This window comes from Suricata suricatta, chromosome 13, assembly GCF_006229205.1.
Source record: "Suricata suricatta isolate VVHF042 chromosome 13, meerkat_22Aug2017_6uvM2_HiC, whole genome shotgun sequence".
Taxonomy (NCBI): domain Eukaryota; kingdom Metazoa; phylum Chordata; class Mammalia; order Carnivora; family Herpestidae; genus Suricata; species Suricata suricatta.
The window spans coordinates 74,652,629-74,674,071 of NC_043712.1; the positions used below are offsets into that span (position 1 = coordinate 74,652,629).

Genomic DNA, 21,443 nt, shown 5'->3' on the forward strand with positions numbered 1-21,443 from the left:
CTAAGACAAACACTCGACTCATAAAGAGCAGAATTAGTAGAGGAATTCCAAGGATAAAAATCATAAATCCTAGAACAATGATGATGATTATATAGGAACTCTGTTAGTGGTCCAAGGAAGGCCGAAGTGGCCTTTTCCTTTTTCCATGAGATCCTTAGGTCGATAGCAATTGGAGTCTGTGCTGATAGAAAATCAAGATATTTCACATCAAGTGTTAGAAGTAGTTTGTCTCTGCAAACATATTCCTTGAGCAATCTAGTCTCTCAGATTGGGTTAGCAAAATTTGTACTCTTCTTGCCCACCTAGAATGTCAAGTCTCTGTAAATAACAATTATTGGCAAGTTAGTAAGGTTTTCCAAAGTAAAAGAACTTCACGAATCTTATTTAAAGATAAACAAGACTAACTTTAGCACAGGCAGTAGATTCAGTTTCTTTGGGGTTTTGCAGACTTGCTTTCACATCAAGGCTTTACCATTTAATAGCTGTATGACTTTGACAGTGTCACTTTAAGTCTTTTTATTGCTCTCATCTGTTTTAAAAAATAAAGGATGACAATACTATTGTATTAAATGGTATGCAATTATATATGTACAGTGTTCAGCACAGTGCCTGGCACTTAAGAATTCATTTATTTATTTCACAAAATGGTTTTAGAAAATCTTTCCGTGCCAGGCACTGTGCTGGATGTTGGGAACACGGGCAAGGACAAAACAAACATGCCTGCCACCCTCAAAGAAGGTTTACTTCAAAGTGGGTGAAGCAGCTGATTAAAAGGCAAATCAATGTAATATATAAATATGAACTTCCAGTGAGATATCTTCTCATTGAATAAGTATAATCTGTAGATGAATAGGCCCGCAGATTTCTAAGCCTGTATTTTCAAATATTTAATCATTACGAAACCAACTGGAGAATAATGAGGGAGTAACTTCGTTGGCACACTAGGAAAACTAAGGGATGCTCTCGTTAACCATTTTACTTAAAGCAGGAAAACAAGTTTGGACTTCTTGTTCAGACAATAAACATGGAGTTTCCTTCTTTCAATTCATTATGTTGATCCACTCTGTACCTGAATGAATGATCAGCTTTGGAAATGGTATGCAGAAATCCCATGCTGTATACAAAGTTACATATGTATGTATGTGTGTGTGTGTGTGTGTGTATTTATAAGTATGTATGTGTGTATTTATAAAGTTTATTTATGTATTTCTCAGACAGACAGAGCAAGCAGAGGAGAGGCAGAGTAAGAGGGAGTGAGAGAATCCTAAGCAGGCTCCCTGCTATCAGTCTGGAGGCTGAAGTGAGGCTTGATCTCAGAAACCTCAGGATTGTTACCTGAGCCAAAATCAAGAGTTGGACGCTCAACTGACTAAGCCACCCACACATCCCTGGATAGCAAGGTATTAAAAAAAATTTTTTTAATAGGCAAACTGAGAGCAGAAAAAGAAAGAAAACTAAACATAGAAAACTGCAGATATAAAACTTGCTGACCAACGGCATTTTTTTTTAAAGAAAGCTGCTTGAAATCGAAGGATTTTGCCTTTGAAATGATTTTTGAATCATAGAATGTTAGAGATAGAAGTAGCTTAAAAACAGTAGTCCAACAGTTTCATTTTATAGATGAGGACATAGTCCAGGGAGGTTAGTTGACTTCCTTAAGGTCATATACCCACTTGCATTAGTGTCAGCATCCTAGCCTAGACGTCTGAAGCCAGATCCCGTGTTTTTGCTCTGTACTGCTCTGCTCCTTGTCATCTGGACCCAGTCAACCAGTGTTGAATACAGTGTTCATTAGTGCCACACAAATAGTCATCTAGGCTGTGATGTAGGTTAGCTCTCTGAATACCCCCTTTCCACTTTCCTGAATGTCTTCCTCTGCCTTCCTTAGAGGTTAGAAGGTGAAAAAGTACATTCCCCACCCTTCTTTATAATTAAAGTTCTCACCTGGAAGGCAGAAGTGAGCATGATAAGGTGGTGGCCACATCCGGGAAAACTCGATCTTAGGCAGAAGCACTTGGTGTTTATAGCACAGGTTTTATTATCAGGACCTTAACATTATCAGTGGTGAATGGTGAGCAGTGGTGGAATTGGGTTCCATTAAAACACTTTCCTTTGGAACAACAGGTATTGAGCTGTATCATTTCTGTATAGCAGGTGAGGCGCAGATCCCAGGGTTTCCTAAAAATTATGTGTGCTAGCAGTTCAATAAATTATTTCCTGCTTAAAGTAGCTAGAATGGACTATGTTGTCTGCTGCTAAGCAATCTGGCTTGGGCTGAGTGGTTTCCAACAGAATCTTAGTGATAAATGAAAGCCCTTTATGTCCCTATTTGGGAAGAAAATTGAAATTAGGCAACTTGAGTCTGAGGCCTGAGAACAGGGGGCTGGAGGTATAAGTCCAGGTCTGAGTCTGAAAGCTGGAGAACCCAAAGCTCTGATGTCCACGGGCAGAAGAAGTTGACTGTTTCAGCCCAAGCAAATTCACCTTCTGTCTGATTTTTTTGTTCTACTCAGGCCCCCAGAGGCTTGGATGGTGCCCACCTGCCCTGATGACAATTATCTTTACTCAGTCTACCACTCAGATGGTAATCCCTTCTGGAGGCACCCTCACAGACACACCCAGAAATCATGTTCTAACAGCATTCTGGGCATCTCTCAAACCTGTCAAGTTGGCACATAAAATTATCCATTACAGAAATGCAATGTCAAGTACTGCTAAGTGCTCTGAAGAAAAAAATGGATAAGGGAGCTGGGGTGTACATGAAAAAAAAAAGATGTCTTCTAATAACAAATCAATTGTGGTATGTTCACCCAAGGAATACTTGATGGCATGAAAATGAACAAACTATAGCTCTACACACAACATGGGTAAAACGTTGAAATATAGTATTGAATAAAGGAAGCAAGAAATGATGCCATTAGAAAACAATTAGACTAAATCCAAAATATGGGATATTTTGCAGTCTAATCGTCCAGTTTTCTAAAAAACCAAAACCAAAACCAAAATAAAACAAAGCAAAAAAACCCACCATGATAACAAGAAAGGAAGAGGGAATAAAGTGGGGTCTTGAGGAATGAAAGAGATACAGGAGTCATGATGTTCTCAGTTTTAAGAACTAACTACAGGGCAGCTCAGTCGGTTAAGCATCCGACTTCAGATCAGGTCATGATCTCACAGTCCTTGGGTTTGAGCCCCGTGTCGGGCTCTGTGCTGACACCTCAGAGCCTGGAGCCTGCTTCACATTCTGGATCTCCCTCTCTCTCTGCTCCTCCCCCACTCACTCTCTGTCTCTCAAAATAACAAGATATAAAAAATATTTAACAAACCCAAGCAACTATAAAAAGACATCTTTGAAGCAATTAGGGAAATTTGAATAAGAACTGGGTATTAGAGGATAATAAGATTGATTATTAATTGTTGTTGATAGAATAACATGACGGTTATCTTTTCGAAGTTCTTCTCAGATATGCACACTGAAGTTTGCATGGGAAAAACAATACAATGTCTGAGGACACCCTTGCAAAGCCATCAACAAGAGGAGATTAGGTAAAACAAGGTTACAAAACTGTTATGAATTGGTGACACTGGGTGAAGGACTGTTATAATATAGTAGATCACTTATGTTATTGCCTCTACTTTTATTGCAGTTCGAAAATTTCCATAATTCCAATTTTTAAACTTTTTTTTTGATAGAGACAGATCATGAGCAGGGGAGGGGCAGAGAGGGAGAGAGAGAGGGACACACAGAATTGGAAGCAGGCTCTAGGCTCTGAGCTGCCAGCACAGAGCCCAACTCAGGGCTCGAACCCACGAACTGTGATATCATGACCTGAGCCGAAGTCGAACGCTTAACTGTCTGAGCCACCCAGGTGCCCCATAATTCCAATTTTTTAAATGAAAAGAGCATTTGATTTACTTAGAAAGTTCTTCTGGGTTTATGTGTAAAAATTTATAAGAATTAAGTAGAAATCACATTAAAAATTTTTTTTAATGTTTATTTTTTTGAGAGAGAGAGAGAGAGACAGAGTGCAAGCAGGGGAGGGGCAGAGAGAGAAGTAGACACAGAATCTGCAGCAGGCTCCAGGCTCTGGGCTGTCAGCACAGAGCCAGACATGGGGCTCGAACCCACAGATCGTGAGATCATGACCTGAGCGAAGTCGGATGCTTAACTGACTGAGCCACCCAGGCGCCCCAGAAATCACATGTTTATGTGTCATTCTGAAGACCTTTTGTTTTAAGATTATTGTAGGTTCATCTGCAGTTGCAAGAAATAATTCAGAAAGATTTTGTACACTCTTGACCCCAATGGCATTATCTTGCATAACTATAGTGCAGTATCACAATCAGGAAGTTGATATTGATACAATCGATTGACCATGTTCAATTTCACTGGTATATAATTGCATGTATATTAATTTCTATGTAATTTTATTGAAGCATAGATTTGTGTGGCCTCCATCACAGTCAAGATACACAACAGTTCTGTAAGAGTTACCTTAAGATGGCGACCGAGCGGCCATTTTCCTGTGGGTTGGAGAAGAACTCCATGCTCCGACACCCCCACCCTGCAGACCTGGAATGTCTCTCACCATTTGAAGACAGCCAACCATGAAGCTCCAGTTTTCCCCCCACCCCGCCAAGGCCCTAAAATGCCCTTACTTGGTAATCTGCCCTCCCAAGACCAAACCTGGAACCCTTTCACCCATAAAACACCTCGCCCTCCCTTACCTGGCGAGGCTTCCCTGACTCAACCCCTACTCGAGTCACGGAACCTCGCCCGGGGGCCTGCAGACCCCAATAAAGGCTTCCTTGGCTCCATAACTTGGTCTGTCTCTTTCCTCTCGTCTCTGCCTCCACATATTAAATCTTACAAGTTCTATCAAAAGATCCTCTTGTACTCCCCTTTTATCACCACAGACACCACTCTTATTCCTACCAGCTCCAACCGCTCCGCTGGCTGCCAGTAATCTGTTCTCCAGCTTTGTAGTTTTGTCATTTCAAGACAAAATATATAAATGGAATCATACAGTATGCGTAACCCTTTGAGATTTTCTTCCCATTCACCATCATTCTTTTGAGATTCACCTAAGTTATATTTTTAAGTTATTTGTTTTTTAAATAATCTCTACATTCAATATGGGGCTCGAACTCACAACCCCAAGATCCAGAGTTGCATGCTTCACTGACGGAGCCATCCAGGCACCCCTCATCTAAATTACTGAGTGTATAAATAAATCAGTCCTTTCCTCATTGCTGAGTAAGTGTCTCATGGTGCGGATGTGCTCTACTTTGTTTAACCATTCATCTACTCACTTGGGTTGTTACTAAATTTTGGCTTTTACAGATAAAACTACCATGACTTTCCGTGTAAATTAGGTTTTTGTGTGAACACAGTTTTTCATTTCCCCGGGACAGATGTCCAAGAGTGCAATGACTCGATTGTATAGTATGCACATGTTCAGTTTTGTAAGAAAGTACTATACTGTTTCCCACAGTTACTCTTCCATTTTCCATTCCCATTAGCAATGTATGAACATATGAGTGTGTGAACTTTAACTGCTTAACTAGTAATTCTTCAGAATAACCAAAGAAAGAATGATCTGATGAAAGTATTTCCACCCAAGTGGCTCCATGACTTGGGAAGACTTCTAGAGGAGGCACTCATTGTAAAGAAGTTAGGTCAAGGAAGTCCTAAAAGTGCTTTGAAACAAGGCCAAAAATTTATGCTAGAGACATCTGAAAGGAAGAGAGAAAATTAACATTTATAGAGCATAAATACCAGGCATTTCTCATTCTTTATCTCATTTACTCATCAGATGACCCTGAAAGAAGGGTAATATGCTCATTGTAGCAATAATGTAATCAGAGTCTCAAGTAACTTTTCAGTCACAGTTACCAGCTGGCAAAGCAAGACTAAAAACCCAGCTCCGAGCTCAGTGCAAGAAACAGAGGAGGCAATCAACACATTTGTTGAAAAGACTGAATGAATAGATGAATGTCAGTTCTGCTATTTATGTATCCCTTGGCAAGACAATTAATTTCTCTGAGTCTGTCTTCACTTGTTAAAGGAAGACAATAATAACACCTCCTTCACAGAGTCATGAACAAAGAAGATGATATGGAAAAATAACTGAAACATGTAAAATGTTAAATGTTAGCACAATATTCTAAAAGTACAGTCAGTGTCATAACCGAATATTGATAAAATACAGGCACGAGAGTTGGTGGGTGGGTGTGGTGCCAGTAAGGTACTGTGCCCTAGGAATCACTTACTCTCTCCTTCCTTGAGTATCCTTATCTGTGAAATCACAATTGAGATTAAGGTGGAGCACCTTAATGACACAGATCCTAAGATTCTCACCAAGTAATGAGACAGAACCAAGCAAACTTCTACATAGGAGATTAATTTAAAAATATTTATTATACATCGCAGGATGGTGAAAATTATGTTGTCGACTATCATTCTCCATGGCATTCTGGCCTATATCAATTAGGTCACTGAGACCTGTATTAGTGCATCAAAATTATTACATACGTAATTTGGTATATTTGTATATGCATTTATATATGAAAACAGTATTGGTAACAGTTAATGAGAATATATATATAACTTCCGTATACCAAGCTCTAAGAAAAATATGCACTGGATAGAAGTGGAAGAATGGGCAAGGAATTGATACAGTATGTCTGTGTAGGGATAAGGCTAGTTAGAAGGATAAAGAAACTTCACATTTGTAACTCTTCGCATTTTCTTTTTGAATTTTGGACGGTACAGTACTGCACTACTATTCAAAAAATACTTTAACATTTTATAAACATCTTGCATAAAAATGTAACATTAACATAGACTAACCACAGGACTTTTTAAAGCATTACTTTTAAATTATTAAATTCTGAAAATGTGAAGCGACTTTTCAATATCATTATATGTTCTTACCAAATTTGTGGTCTCTGGGCATATTTAACTCTTGTGAATAAAGCAATCTTTCCCTTTTAGCACTTTTTTGTAAGACTGAGATGCTGAGTGGTAGATAAAATGTAATAAAATGAGTTCTTTCCTAGGAATAATATTCAGTGTGTGAGGACACCTGTTTTAACTATGAGCTCAGATGAGGCAAAAACTGCATAAAGACGACGAAGAGCGAGAAATTAAGGCTGGCATTGCTGAGGGCCACCGTTGGAGGCTACTCGCACCAATGCTGAAGAATTATGGCTCATGTGCAGTTTGGTGGTCATCCAACGCGCGGGTGCTGGACAGAGTTTGGTTCCAATATGTTCTTCATCGGCTACCATCACCAGTCAAGACGGGATTAGAATTTTCGCAAACCCCTAAACACTGAAAAAAATGATGGTGTCTCTCTCCCCAATGTAATTACAAATGGAGACATATATAGAAATTAACTTACAATTTAAACTAGGGTGAACGCAAGACCTTACCTCTAGATTTTCTTAAATAAAAATTCTTAATAAAGTCATCAAAGCTGACCATTTTTTCTGTTTTTCCCTCCTTTAGACTTAGTTCAATGGCCTGTTTCAAAATCCAGCATTCGCAGGCTCTGAAACCCTGCCCACGCCGGTTCTCGCAGGTGCCCGCCCCACCCGACCAGGGATCTCCTCCTTCGCTCCTCCCACCTGACCCTTCGCCCCGCCCATTCGGCGCGCCGTCGTTACGGCAGCGCGCGGTCGCCGAAGCCCAGCAGCAAATGAGCGCAGGCGGCCGCGGCCCTCCGTCGTACCCTCGCATGCGCATGCGCGCTCGTGCCGGGCGCTCCCGAAGACCTGGCGGAGCCTGGCGCGGATGGAGGCCTGAGGGTGGCGGGGGCGGAGCGCACCGCGAGCTGGGGGCATGTCCGCGGCGGGCGCCGTCTAGAGGAAGGCCGAGCAGCCGCCACCACGCTCTCAGTCGCGGTGAGACGCAAGCGAGCCAGGCCTAGGGCCGTGGCGGCGATGCAGCGACGGCGGCGCCCTCCGCCGCCCGCTTCTCAGCTGCCCGAGGGCTGCGGGGGAGGTGGCGGCGGCCGCGGCGGGAGCGAGGAGGTGGAAGTGCAGTTCTCCGCCGGGCGTTTGGCCTCTGCCGCGGCGGTTTCGGCGGCGGCGGCGGCAGCGCGCAGCACCGAGGAGGAGGAGGAGCGGCTCGAGCGCGAGCACTTCTGGAAGATCATTAATGCCTTCCGCTACTACGGGTAAGAAGCCCGTGGTGGACCCCGGCCGCAGCCCATCGAGGCGCCCCCAGGTCGCGGCGGACCCGCCGGAACGGGGGCGCTCGCCGCGCTCGCCCTCGGCCCGCCACGCCTCCGGAGTACCCGGACCGGGCCGCGGGATCTGACCTCCGGGCCCCCGAGTCACCTCGTACCACCTTAGCCCCTCCCGGCCCTGCACAACCGCGTGTCTGCCGCGCCGTCCGCTGCTCAGCCTCGTGTCTTCCAACCTCAGGATCAGATTAGCTCTCTTGCCTTCCATCCCTTGTTAAAGGTTTGGCTTTGAGGCCGGTGGGGGTGACCGGAAAAGTGCAGTTAACAATTGCAGATAGAAGATGATGGTGGTAAAATCGTCCAGTGCTGGGCATGATCCGGTATGTGTTGTCGATGTCCTCCAAACTGAACACACGGAGAACCCAAGTTCATCTACACGTGGGATGCCGTAGGACGAATTTTCCCAAACTGTTGGCCAATTCTTGTGAGAGCTGCATAAGATTTCCATCCCAAACCCCCTGGCGCTTTGAACGTACAGGCACATTAGTGGTGAATGATGGCTCTCAATGTCTTTAACTGGTGGGTGAAATTAATGTCGGAGGTGGTCCGGATGCTCTAAAATTTAAGTATTAAAGAGGGAAATGAACCCTCTTTAATACTTAAAAGCAAAGAGCCGCTTTTATGATCTTTTGTTCTGCAAACGTATCGAATTCTTACTGTGGGCTGGGCACGGTGGTAGGGCTTTTAAATTCCTAACTTCCACTTTTCTTTTTCTTTTTTAGATATTGAAATAGCTTAGTCACAAAATTAGAATTCCAAGATCTGAAAGGGACTTAGGTTTTCAGGTAAATATAGCACTTTCATTCGTGTTAAGAGATGAGTCCACCGATGGCTGTGTTCGGAGCCTGCAGTTGGAATGAGATAGACAGACATGACCTGTACAAGTAAAACTGTGTCCCTTAGATGGGCTCCTCTGTCATTTATGCACACTTTTTTTTTTTAATTGCTTGGCTGTGACCTCTTCAAGGACAGGGACTGAGCCTCATTTATTTTTGTGTCACCAGTGCTTGGCATTTGTTGTTGAAGCTCTATTTTTAACAAATAAGACCGTAGTAGCGAAGAATACATTTGTCATTCCCGAGTAGTCTGTGACTTTGTAACAGGTCGGTAGTTTGTTACTACTTTAAATTTGGAAACTTGCTTCATAAAAGCTTAAATTTCTTTAGAATCTGACTACATTTGTAATGAATTATAGAAGTGCAGAGATCTTGATGAAATAATTTACTGATTAAACCCAGGCACAGAACTGTGGACTACATTACTTATGGAGCCCCAAAGGGAATTAACTAGCATGGGCATTTTACTTAGTATCAACACAGGGAGGAAGGCAGAAAACCACAGAATTGAATTTGATGCATGTATTGTGCCTTCAGGAATCACCACTGGGAGGGGAAACAGCTGACCTTAGGTTTAGGGAGCTAAGAGAAGTAGGTACAGAAAAGTCTGGTACATTTTACTACTGAAAATTCTAGAAAGAATATTGGAATGTGTTCTGGTGAATACAGTAAACCCAATTAGTTAAAATGTGTGTTTGTGCAGGTTAATATATAAAATTGATATTTGTGATTAGGTATCAAATGGGTCTTTTTGTGGGGAATAGGGACCTTTGATCTGGAACAAGAGTGCAAGCGTGGCAATGTAGAGGAGTGCTTGTGCGAGTGTTCTGCTGGTTGTGATAGAGTTTCCTATACTTACCCCTCTGTTTAATGTGGGGTTGAGGACAACTTCATTTTTTTTAAAAACAATCCTTTTTATTTGTGTGTAGTCTTCTTTTTTAAAGTGTTTATTTATTTTGAGAGAGAGAGAGGGAGAGAGAATCCCAAGCAGGCTCTGCACTGTCAGCGCAGAGTCCAATGCAAGGCTCCATCTCATGAACAGTGAGATCATGACCTGAGCTGAAACCAAGAGTCGGACCCTTAACTAACTGACTGAGCCCCCCAGGTGCTCCAGTGTGTACTCTCTTGATGAAACATTGAAATAGCCTGAAAATAGTATTAAAAATATACTTTTTAACGTATCACTTGAAGGACTAGGGGGTATGGAAAGCATTTTGTAGCAGAAAACACTGTGAGTTGTTACATTCCCAACATTTTATGATCTTCTAGACCTGCACTGTGCAGTACTGTAGTCACTAATCACATCTTGCTAAATTTAAGCTTAAATTAAGTAAAATTTAATAAAATTTAAAATTCATTTCCTCAGTCTTACTAGCCACATTTCAAGTGCATTTCAAGCGTGGCTGGTGTCTGCCATATTGGACAGTGCAGATGTAAGCCTTCCCATCTCTGCAGTGAGTTCAGATGAACAACCCTACTCTAAACCTTTAGCAAGTACTTCTAAATTTTGAAGAGTTTACTTTTACTGCTAAATGTCTTTTAGTTATTATATAGGTGACTTAGATTAGAAGTCACAGGGCAAGAAATGTTTTGATGAATGTTTTTCCAACAACTTCCATTTTGTATTTCCTACAGATTTTGCATAAATGATATATTTTGACCAAGGCAAAAATGATTAGAGCATTGTGGCGAATAGCAAAAAAAAATAAAAATTGTTAGTCCTAAAACGAATGAAGATATCTAATCATATACAAGATATTACAGTTGAAAAATTAAAGGTCTCGTCAGAAAGATCCTACTTTTAGAAATTGTATTTTGGTGAGGTGTAAAAAATGGAGCTGTGGAGTTCTTTTGTACAGGCAAAGGAATAGTCCTGTAAAGAGGCAAACAGCTTGCCCCGGCTTACACAGCCAAATTGTAGGAGAGACTGGCCTGAAATCCAGAATTTTCACTAAGATTTTACCCTGCATTAGTAAGCAGTGATACTTAGTAAGACAGTTTTAACTGTGAGTTTTTAATAAATATTTAAAGTGAATTGAGACAGACTTTCCTTAAGAAAAGATACACTTTCCTGGTTGGGGTTCTAGAGTAGTTCAGCAGGTGCAGAGGAATGGGTCTATGACCTTGGCCCTTGGCTCAGACCCAGTATCAGACCCACCCTGATGAAGGGTGACTGAATCAGAGTTGGCCTCACTGTTGAGCCCCTCCTTCAGAGAGCGCTGAAGGTAGAGATACCCCAGGGATAATGGCTGCTCACTCCCCTAGCCCGCAGAGGATATGGGCTCTTGCCATTGAGTTCAGAACCAAGGAGAGTGTGAAGGTTATAAAACATTCCTTAAAAGCAGGCATGGGAAACTTTCTTTAAAGGGCTAGGCAATGAATATTTTTAAGGTTGAAAGTCTAGGTAGTCTCTGTTAAAACTATTTAACTCTGCCCTGTATGGAAGCAACCACAGGCAGTATGTGAACAGTTGGGCATGGCTGTGTTCCAGTGAAACTCCTTATAAAATGGGCCTAGGGGTGCCTGGGTGGCTCAGTTGGTTAAGCCTCTGACTTCGGCTTAGGTCAGATCTCACATTCGTGGGTTCGAGCCCCGCGTCAGGCTCTGTGCTGACAGCTAGCTCACAGCCTGGAGCCTGCTTCCAGTTCTGTGTCTCCTTCTCTGTCTGCCCCTCCCCCTCTCATGCTCGCTCTCTCTCTCTCTCTCTCTCTCTCTCTCTCTCTCTCTCAGTATCAAAAAATAAATAATACATTAAAAAATTAAAAAAAAATAGTAAAATGGGCCTAGTAGCCAGGGGGCCATGGTTTGCCCGCCCCTTCCTTCAGGTACATTGGTAGGGTAAGCATTTCCAAAACAGTGAAGTTAGCCCTATTTAAAATAATATACTAAGGAGTAGACCCTTTTTTCAACTTCTAGGATCTCCCTTATTTCAAGAGAGACACTGTGGGTATATGTTACGATCAGTTTGCTTACCATCAGATAATCAAGGGTTAAAAGATGTGCAACATCTCATCCTGTTCTGTGTAGTACATCATTTCTGTATCAGAAATTGACAGCCCATAGGTGTGGACTCTTCGGCAAATGTGGAAATTAAGTAGTCTTCACCGAGCATCAAAAATGGCACTTAGGGAACATAACTGAATGTGTATTCTTTGCTCTTTGCATATACTGAAATCTGGAGATTCAGTGGGGACAAGACTGTATCTTAGAGTTAGTTCATTGGGAGTGGTAGACTTTGGCTGAGTACAGCATTCCCAGGGAGCAGGCACCTTAGGAATCTTTGGGAGACTTAATGAGGACCTGGGAGAGGTAGTGATTTTCACAGTTTATGGACTAGAATCAAAAGGATCTGGGGCTTGTGACTGTGGGATCTGTGAGAAGAGGCAGTTTAGGATGACTCATTTGTTTCTGACCTGAGTGGGCGTACGGTGTACCATCATACATCCATACTGCCATTCATCAGTACCATTCATCAGCCATAGAGGAAGGAGTGCGAGGTTTCCGGGAGGGATGGTCGTGTGCTAAGTTCAGTGTTGTCTGTGTTGAATTTTGAGGTGTGCTGAGAGGAAGGTTGCGGGGCATCCAGTGGCCAAGAATACTAGAGATGAAGTACTATGAGACTGCTTTAACCAGTTGACCACGAGCTGTAAACCTTCACAACTCCGCTGTTTGCCTAGCACGTTATGGTCACTTTAAATTGTTCTTTAGTGTCATAGTCTACAGTATAGGGGTGCAAACTGATCCAATCCTTCTGAAAATCAGTTTGTATTAAGAGCCTGAAAAATACTTATTCTTTAAAAAAAATTTTTTTTTTAAAAAAGTTTATTTTTGAGACAGACAGAGACAGCGTGAGCAGGGCACAGGCGAGAGAGAATCCCAAGAGGGCTCTGAGCTGCTAGCACAGAGCCTAATATGAGGCTTGAACTCATGAACCGTGAAATCACTACCTGAGCTGAAACCAAGAGTCGGATGCTTAGCTGACTCAGCCACCTAGGCACCCCTACTTACTCTTTCTAACCTGGTAATTCTTCTTTTGGGAATTTGTAGTATTTCTGCCCCTAAAATATAGACCCACTTAGAACACAGAAAATTTATCATATAAACAAGTGAAAGTATCTAGATCTTGAGTGTTCTGGAAGTAACTAAGTAAATTTTGGTTGCGTAGATGGGATAATGAACACTCATTGTGTAGTCTTTTGCCCTGTAGTCATTAGAGAACCTTTTTCTGATCTGGAAAAATTCTTTCGATAAAAATAAAGGATTTACAAATGCTTCTAAAAAGTTGGTATGCATATGAATCATTTGGAGATCTTGTGAAAATGCGGATTACATTTCAGTAGGTCTTTGGTGGGGCATCAGATTCTTCATTTCTAGTTACTCCCAAGTAATCTGGTGTGTTGTGTGTATCACATTTTGACTAGAAAAGCACATTTTGACTAGAAAAGCACATTTTGACTAGAAAAGCACTTAACGACAAGGAGAAATATGCCAAAAGTTACAAGTGATTGCCTCTAGAAGAGGAATTGCTAGTTGTTGTTTTTTTTTTTCCTGGAGGACTTTTACTTCTCTACCTTTTTTGTTTGTTCGTTTGTTTGGGTTTTTTTTGTATTTTCACTGTGAACATATTTATTGATTATGCAAATTAGATGTACCTACCATATTTGAACTGTGTTTCAGGTCCTAGGCTAAGTGATCTGTGTGCAGTATTTTGATACATTTTCAGTGAAATCCATTGGGACGGCAGAGGAATATTATGATAGCTACTTTATGGAATTTTATGGAGATTTTTTCAGAATAATCCACATTTCGTGATTTTTGATGTAGGGCCTGGCTTTTGTTAAATCTCAGTAAATGCTGGTTCTGTCATCATCATCATCATCATCATCATCATCACTGTTGATATATATTACCTTGTTTTGTATATGAGACAGTTGGGGCACAGAGGAAGAAAGTAACTCTCCAAGGGTCAGAAAGCAAATAGGTGGCATAACCCGATTTTAATTCATGTGTGTGTTTTGAACCCAGAGCTCACTATTATACTGTCTCGGGGGAGAGAGGGGGGAAGAAAAGCAAACATCGATGCAGCCACTGCCACCTCTCATCTCTTCATGTTACTCTGTCCGCTATCGCCCCTAACCACCACACATAAGCTTCTAAAAGCTTGGCCAGGTTATTGCTTTAGTCCAAGAGCTGCCTTAGAACCTACTACTATTCAGAACTTAGTGATGTAGCATAAATGCCAAAGAAAGTTTAGAAGAAACATAAACATTTACTTACTTGTTTGTATGTATGAAACGTCAAGAATGATACAGTGAATACCCGAGAATCTAAGGCCTGGTTAAAAAACATCCTTTCCCTTTCCCTTCAAAGAACATCACTTTATTAAATTTTCATTTCCTTGCTTTGCTTGTAGTTTTTCTACCTGTATTCAGTCCCTGTAATGTATTATTTTTATACAAGATGCCATTGTACATTATGTATTTTTCTGCAACTTGCTTTTTTCAACAAATACTTAGCTTTATGAATTTTATCCGTATTGTGTATAGTTATAGTTTATTAACTTAATTGCATTCCATTGTATGATTATACTGTACTTCATTTTACTGGTGATGGACCTTCAGGTTGTTTGCAAATTTCTTGTTTGTTACTTATAACAGTGCTGTTAAGAAGATAGTGTCATGGTGCCCGTTTGCAAGTTTCTTGAGTACGTGTCTAGGACTACAATTGCTAGGTCATAGGGAGTGTGCATATTAATCTTTACTGGGAAATGCTAAATTATTTTCCAGAGTGCTTATACTAATTTATGCACCTACCATCGATCAACATATATATATATGTATATACTTATATATATATATATTTATATATTCCTATAGTCAGGCTTTTAGATTTTGCCCATCTGATTAATGTAAAATGGCACTCATCGCAAATGTAATATTCAACTTTAAAATGAGGGGTTTGTTTTTCAGATTTTATAAATAGATAATCCCCAAAGTGACCTTTAGAGTTATCTGGAAACTTCTGGATTGCAAATTATGAATGATATCATAAATTTCTCTTTGTTGTTGTTGACTACTTTTGTAGTACATAAGATCTTTTGTGATTTTTAAAAATTTAGCTTGGTTGGCTGTTAGCTAATTTCAAAACATTTTGTGTATTCTAAAGTAATTTCAGATCAGTATTCTGCTACTGATAGAGAAATTTAAAGCATTCAACTAGTTTGCTGAAAATTTTAAGTTTGGAAATTAAAATTATAAAAATAAACTCATTGTATGTTATTCCTCTTCATGTTTTCTTTTATCCCCCCAAAATGCTGCAGATGTTTACTTTGCTAGTTATAAACTCTTGTCTTTTGTTTGCCTAAAGGATTTATAATAAGGTGAAAACATAACATTTTCTAAGTGGATATCCTTTAAGAAACCAAAAGATTGTAAATAACAGGGCAGTATCCAACATTATAAAGGAATAATTATACAGAAAGACAACCTTAAAATAAGAGTGGCCCTGGTGAGAATTCATTTGCCAATTTAAAAAACACCTTTTATGTTTTAGCACCAGTATGCATGAGCGAGTGAACCGAACAGAAAGACAATTTCGATCACTTCCAGATAACCAACAGAAACTACTTCCTCAGTTTCTTCTTCACTTGGACAAGATTCGGAAATGCATTGATCATAATCAAGAAATACTACTGACCATTGTGAATGATTGCATACATATGTTTGAAAATAAAGAATATGGAGAAGATGTATGTGAAAGTTTGTTCTATTTTTATTTTAGGGTTTAACCTCTGTCTTTAGAGGTCTTTATCTTTCTGGATTTCATTTTTATATTTTGCATGAGTCATTTGCTCTACTCAGAGAATGTTTTCACTTACATGTTCAGGCATTTGGCTAGGTTTAATAGGACAGTATGCCAGAAACTGGATTTGTTCACTGATTTTTTTCCCTAAAAATAGTAAGATAATTGCTGCCATATGGATTTACATCTCACATAGTATTCTGACTGTTTTAGCATATAGAGTTAGTGACTTAAATTTTTGTAAACTTTAGTAGCTGTGTAAAATAAATTTCCCTTGCTAAACTCATTTTCAGTATCTTGTATCTATTGATATTTATCTTTTACTTTAAGAAATTATTTTCACTTACAAATCTCAAGGGACTGGCAGTAATAGAAACTGAAGTCCTCTTTTTGTATCCACAGGATAGATAAAGTTGGGCCACTCCACTGTGAGCCTCTCCATGCTGCCCCATCAATGTCCCGGAGGGACTTTCTTCCCTCTCTTAGAGATGTTCAGTCTCCATAGCAGCCCAGTTCTGGTCCTCTCCTGAGTAAAGACTATTTAATTATATGGTGGCTTCATGATTAATGTACCTTAATCTATTGAGGGTAGAAGTAAGACCACCAAGCTCTTTTCATTTAGGATCTCAAGCTGCACTTGAACCCCAGTTGAGGTGAGAGGCTAGTGATTTATCCACAAAACCACATATGTGGCCCCTGAGTAGCCTGTCTGTTTGACCATATCCAAGAATGATTACTTTGTCAGAAGCTAATTGATTTCTGTTTTTTAAACAGGGGAATGGAAAGATTATGCCAGCATCTACATTTGACATGGATAAATTAAAATCCACGCTGAAACAGTTTGTGAGAGACTGGAGTGAAACTGGGAAAGCAGAACGGGAAGCCTGCTACCAGCCAATCATTAAAGAAATCTTAAAAAATTTTCCAAAAGAGCAATGGTAAATAGTATCTTATTTTTAACCCATTTCTTTAAAGATAAGCACCAAGTTTTTCTATAAGAAATTTCACAGTCTTGATTCATTCTTACAGTTGCTGTGTGCCTGTAAGTTTTCATATATGGGTGTGTGGTGGTGTGTGTGTGCTCAGATGCTTTATGTGAAGGTGTAGTTAATATTTTGAATACCCTTTGCCCTAGCACTTAATCACTGTAGAAATTAGTAAGGTTAGATTGAATGTTCATTATCAATGATGTTTTCTTCTTATAATTTGCTTATGGCAAAACAAAAAGCTTCAGACTATTTTTCCTTCTTATGACAGTAAGTAAATAGGGGATTTATAGCATAGAGCAGAGGTTCATAACTTTTTTGTGCCATGAAAAACCTAAGCAGGCCACTTTTCTGAATAACATTTATGAATGAATAAAATAGAAGGTGTAAGATTACTGAGAAACCAGTTTGAAGCACAGCTATAAAAATATTTAGATAGCAAGCTTGTGTTGTAACATGCTTTGTATCCTGTATCGCATTAAATCAGATATAGCAGCAAGTATAATTACTGTACTTTAAAAATACCAGTGTTATGTGTTATTTTGGGAATCTCAACAGTTTAAAATTAACAGATAAGTTACATGCATTTTACACTTCTTATATACTTTCCCTAATTACCAATTCTTAACATTTTACATTTGCTTCATTATTTCTTCTTCTACGTCCCTCCCTCCTTCCCCTGCTTTGTAAGTATGTCTAAAACCACATATATGCACAGCTGCTATTTAAACCATTGGAGAGTTCAACTCGTGTGTACATTATGGAGGGTTTTTTTTTTAACCTCTTAATACTTCTGAGTTCATTTCTGAAGAACAAGGATCTACATAAATACAGTGCGGTTATCGGGTTGAGGACAATTTAATGATGTCTTCTAATCTACAGTCTGTATTCAAGTTGTATAAGTTATCCTGAAAATGTTCCCATCACATTTCTCTTTCTAGTCTAGATCGAGCCTTGGATATTGTGTTACATTTCTTTGTACTATTTTAGTTTTTAATTGGGAACAGTTCCCCACCTTTCTTTGTCTTTCATGATGTTGACATTTGTGAAAAATACAAAGACGTTATTTTATAGACTGCTCCCTCAATTTGAGATGATCTGATGTTTCTTCATGATTGAATCTGGATTATATGTCCTTTTCAAAATAACACGTAGTTGATGTGTTGTTTTCAGGATGTCACATTTGGAGTAGTACAGTGTCTGTTAGCCCATCAATGATAGTTTTAATTTTGATTACCTATGCAGAATGTCATTCAGCTTCTCTACTGCTGTTCAGTTAGTTTCTCCTCTTACAACTAATAAACAGTTTCTGGGGAGATACTTTGAGAACATGCAGTTAATTTCCTGCTCCTCCTCAAACTTTCTCTGCCTTAGAATTGTCAGCCACTGAGGATTCTTATATGAACTAATTTGTCCTGTGATGGTTATAGAATGGTGATTTTCTAACTTCTTAATTATCAGTCCGCATCCTACTGTATCTATAAACTATTACCCGAAAGGACCAGTGGTTCCTGTTTTATTTGCTGAGTTATGATCTGTTACTATTGGTGTGTTCAGATTGCCTCAGATTTAGCCAGCAGGAGTCCCTTCAGTTTGGCTCGTATGTCCTCTCTGCATGGCCCAATTGTTTTTTAGTGCTTCCTTATTTCTCTGACACCGAAAGATATTTTAGTCCCATTGTGTATCTTCCCCACGTTAGTCTTGGAATTGGATGTTTTTCCAAGGACCCAGTTCCTTTAATGTGGAATGGTGTATAGAAACCAAGATCTGGCCCATAAGCATTTTTGTTGTTACTAAGATGTCACTGCTTCTGAGCCTTTTAGTGGATAGAAAACACACACACACACACACACACACACACACACACACACACCCCTTAAAAATCATTAGTTCACACTAATCCCTTCAATTCCAGTCTAACTCCAAAGGTTTCAGTCTTGGCTTCCCTGTTCTCTCTGTCTGCCTTTTTCCACAGTAAGAACCCTGGCTTCTGACAGCATCGATACATTTACTCATTCCCTCAATCCTACAATTGCAGAATGCTTTCAGAATTGCTACCTCCACACCACTATGAAAAACAAACTATCCACATGAGTTTAGGATTGGCTAGCAATTTTTTTTTTCCACTTAAATAAGGGTATTCATTTCCAAAAATATTCTTCACAAGTTACTGAACTTAGCTTCTCTTCAACGCCCGCTCTCAGTATGGTTCTGTGTTTAATTTGAAGTTCAATATGTCAAGGTTTGTTTCTGTTTCCTTTCAGTTTTTAGGATTGTTCTGCCCTTCCCCCATTCTCCATCCTTGCTGATTTATATTTTTATTTTTTGATTCATGAGCTGTCAGCTATCAAGTTGTGATATTCAGAAAAAGTATCATTCCCTTCCCTGCTCTTTCGATAACCCATCTCTTCAACCCCTCATTCTCAGTCCCACACCGCATGTAGGTAATCAGTATCATAGATTTCTTGTTGTCCTTGTTTTTATTTTTTGTTTCCTGTGAATGTAAACAGATACAGGTTTTCTTCTTAATTACTTCCTTTTTTCATACACAAATTGTAGCAGCCTGTATATTTAATGTTGCATTCTGCTTTTTTCACTTAACAATTTACCTTAGAAATAGCCAATTTTGGGGGGCATTTGGATGGCTCAGTCAGTAGAGCATGTGACTCTTGATCTCAGGGTTGTGAGTTGGGGCCTCACAGGTGTAGAGATTACATAATGTTACAATTAATAACCATATGTGTATGTATTTTTGTACTGTTGGCAGTGTATCTTCAGTGTAAATTCTTAGACATAGGATTACTGAATGTAAATGTGTATGTGGTGTGCTACGTTATATTGGTTACTTGTTTCTGTAAAAGAAGTTACCACAAATTATCAGCTTAAAACAGACACATTTATTATTTCGCAGTTTCTATGGGTAATAAGTCTGGGCATAGCTTAATTGGATCCTCGGTGTAGGATCTTTAGAAAGTTGCAGTCAGGATGTCTAGTGGGCTGTGTTCTCATCTGATGGCTCAACTGTGGAAATATCTCCTTTCACGCACAGTCATGTTGTTGGCAGAATTCATTTAATTGGGGTTGTAGGACTGAGGCCCTTGGCTTCCTGTTGACTGCTGCGGGAGCCTGCCTCAGCAGTTTTGTCTTGTGTGCTTTTCCCAAGTGCTTACTTCGCCAGGCTGGCAAGGAGAGTCTTAGAAGGCTTCGGTGCAGTCTTTATGATGTGATGTCATCACATGGGTGATTGTTGGTTTGAAAGTCGCAGGTCGTAAATCCCTGCACACACTAAAGGGAGCGGACTGTAAAAAGGCATGCACACCAGTAGGTGGGGCCCACTTTCGGGGCTGTGCCACAGTTACTGCTACATATCCCTGTAAGGGCTGTGCTGTTTCACCTTCTTGTCAGCAATGTACGAAAGTGCCCGTTTACTCACAGCCTTGCCACACACTGTATTACCAAGCTTGTGAACTTTTGCCAATCTGATGGGTGAGGAATCATATCTTGGCCTACTTCTTATCTGCATTTCTCTTATTATGAATGAAGTTTACTAGTCTCAGATGTTTAAGGGCCATTTATATCTTGTTTTGAGAAATAACAAATTGGTATTTTTCCCCCTCATTTTAAAAAGTTGAGATTAAATGCATATAAAAAATGTGACAGTTTTAAAGTGAACACTTTGATGGTGTTTAGTAAATTAACAGCATTGTGTATCCATCATCTTTTACAGAGTTTGAAAACACTTTAATCAACCTACAGTAAATTCCATACCCGTGAAACTGCTATTCCCCATTCTCCTTACCCCACCCCCCACCTCTGTTTGTCACAAGTTTGACAGTGAGGTTCGTAGATGTGGTTTTCTTTGAGTTTATCGTGCGTAGGCTTTGTTTTGCTTTGGGAGGCTTGGGTAGATGTGTATTGCCAAATCAAAAATTGTTTGCTCTTATTTCTTTCCCTTCTGAGACTGAATAGTATGTATATAAAACTGCTTGACATGGTCTCTGAGGTGTCACATGGCTCTTTTCCCACTAACTCTTTCTATATTTTAGTTTGAGTAGTTTCTATTTCTATTGGGTAGTTTCTACTTGGATTTCACTAGTTCATTATTATGCTAATCAGTTGATAAACCCATGGAAAGACTTCTTTAACTCTGATACTGAATTAAAAAAATTTCTAGTACCTCCATTACACTACATTTCTGTGTGTTCTCTCTGTGCTGACATTTCTTGTTTGTATGCATAATCTATCTTTTCCACTTCAAGCTTTAATGTATATTGTATTTTTTTTATGTTTATTTTTGAGACACATACACAGATGCACACATGCACACATATGCAGTGTGCGAGCGGGGGAAGGGCAGAGAGAGAGGGAGACACAGAATCCAAAGCAGGCTCCAGGCTCTGAGCTGTCAGCACAGATCCCGACATGGGGCTCAAACTCACGAACCACGAGATTGTGACCTGAGCTAAAGTTGGATGTTTAACCGACTGAGTCACCCAGGTGCCCCTGCAATTTTCTATATACAGGTTCATGACATCTGCAAATAGAGATGGAACCTGGAGCCTGCTTTG

The 21,443-nt window shown here is 39.9% G+C and overlaps 1 protein-coding gene across 3 annotated transcripts in view; it reads left to right on the forward strand.

The window, feature by feature from the left end:
- Nucleotides 1-7,785: 7,785 nt before the first annotated feature.
- CARNMT1 (carnosine N-methyltransferase 1) overlaps nucleotides 7,786-21,443 on the forward strand; it is a 33,083-nt gene continuing 19,425 nt past the window's right edge. Inside the window, exons 1-4 of one of the 3 annotated variants that reach the window (XM_029920541.1) lie at nucleotides 8,150-8,183; nucleotides 8,975-9,037; nucleotides 15,641-15,836; nucleotides 16,664-16,827. In XM_029920541.1, coding sequence (XP_029776401.1) covers nucleotides 15,648-15,836; nucleotides 16,664-16,827 — 353 coding nt within the window. In that variant the 5' untranslated portion in view covers nucleotides 8,150-8,183; nucleotides 8,975-9,037; nucleotides 15,641-15,647. Of the gene's footprint in view, nucleotides 8,184-8,211; nucleotides 8,573-8,974; nucleotides 9,038-15,640; nucleotides 15,837-16,663; nucleotides 16,828-21,443 lie in introns of those variants that run through there. The other 2 variants (XM_029920539.1, XM_029920540.1) reach the window with 2 other exon arrangements.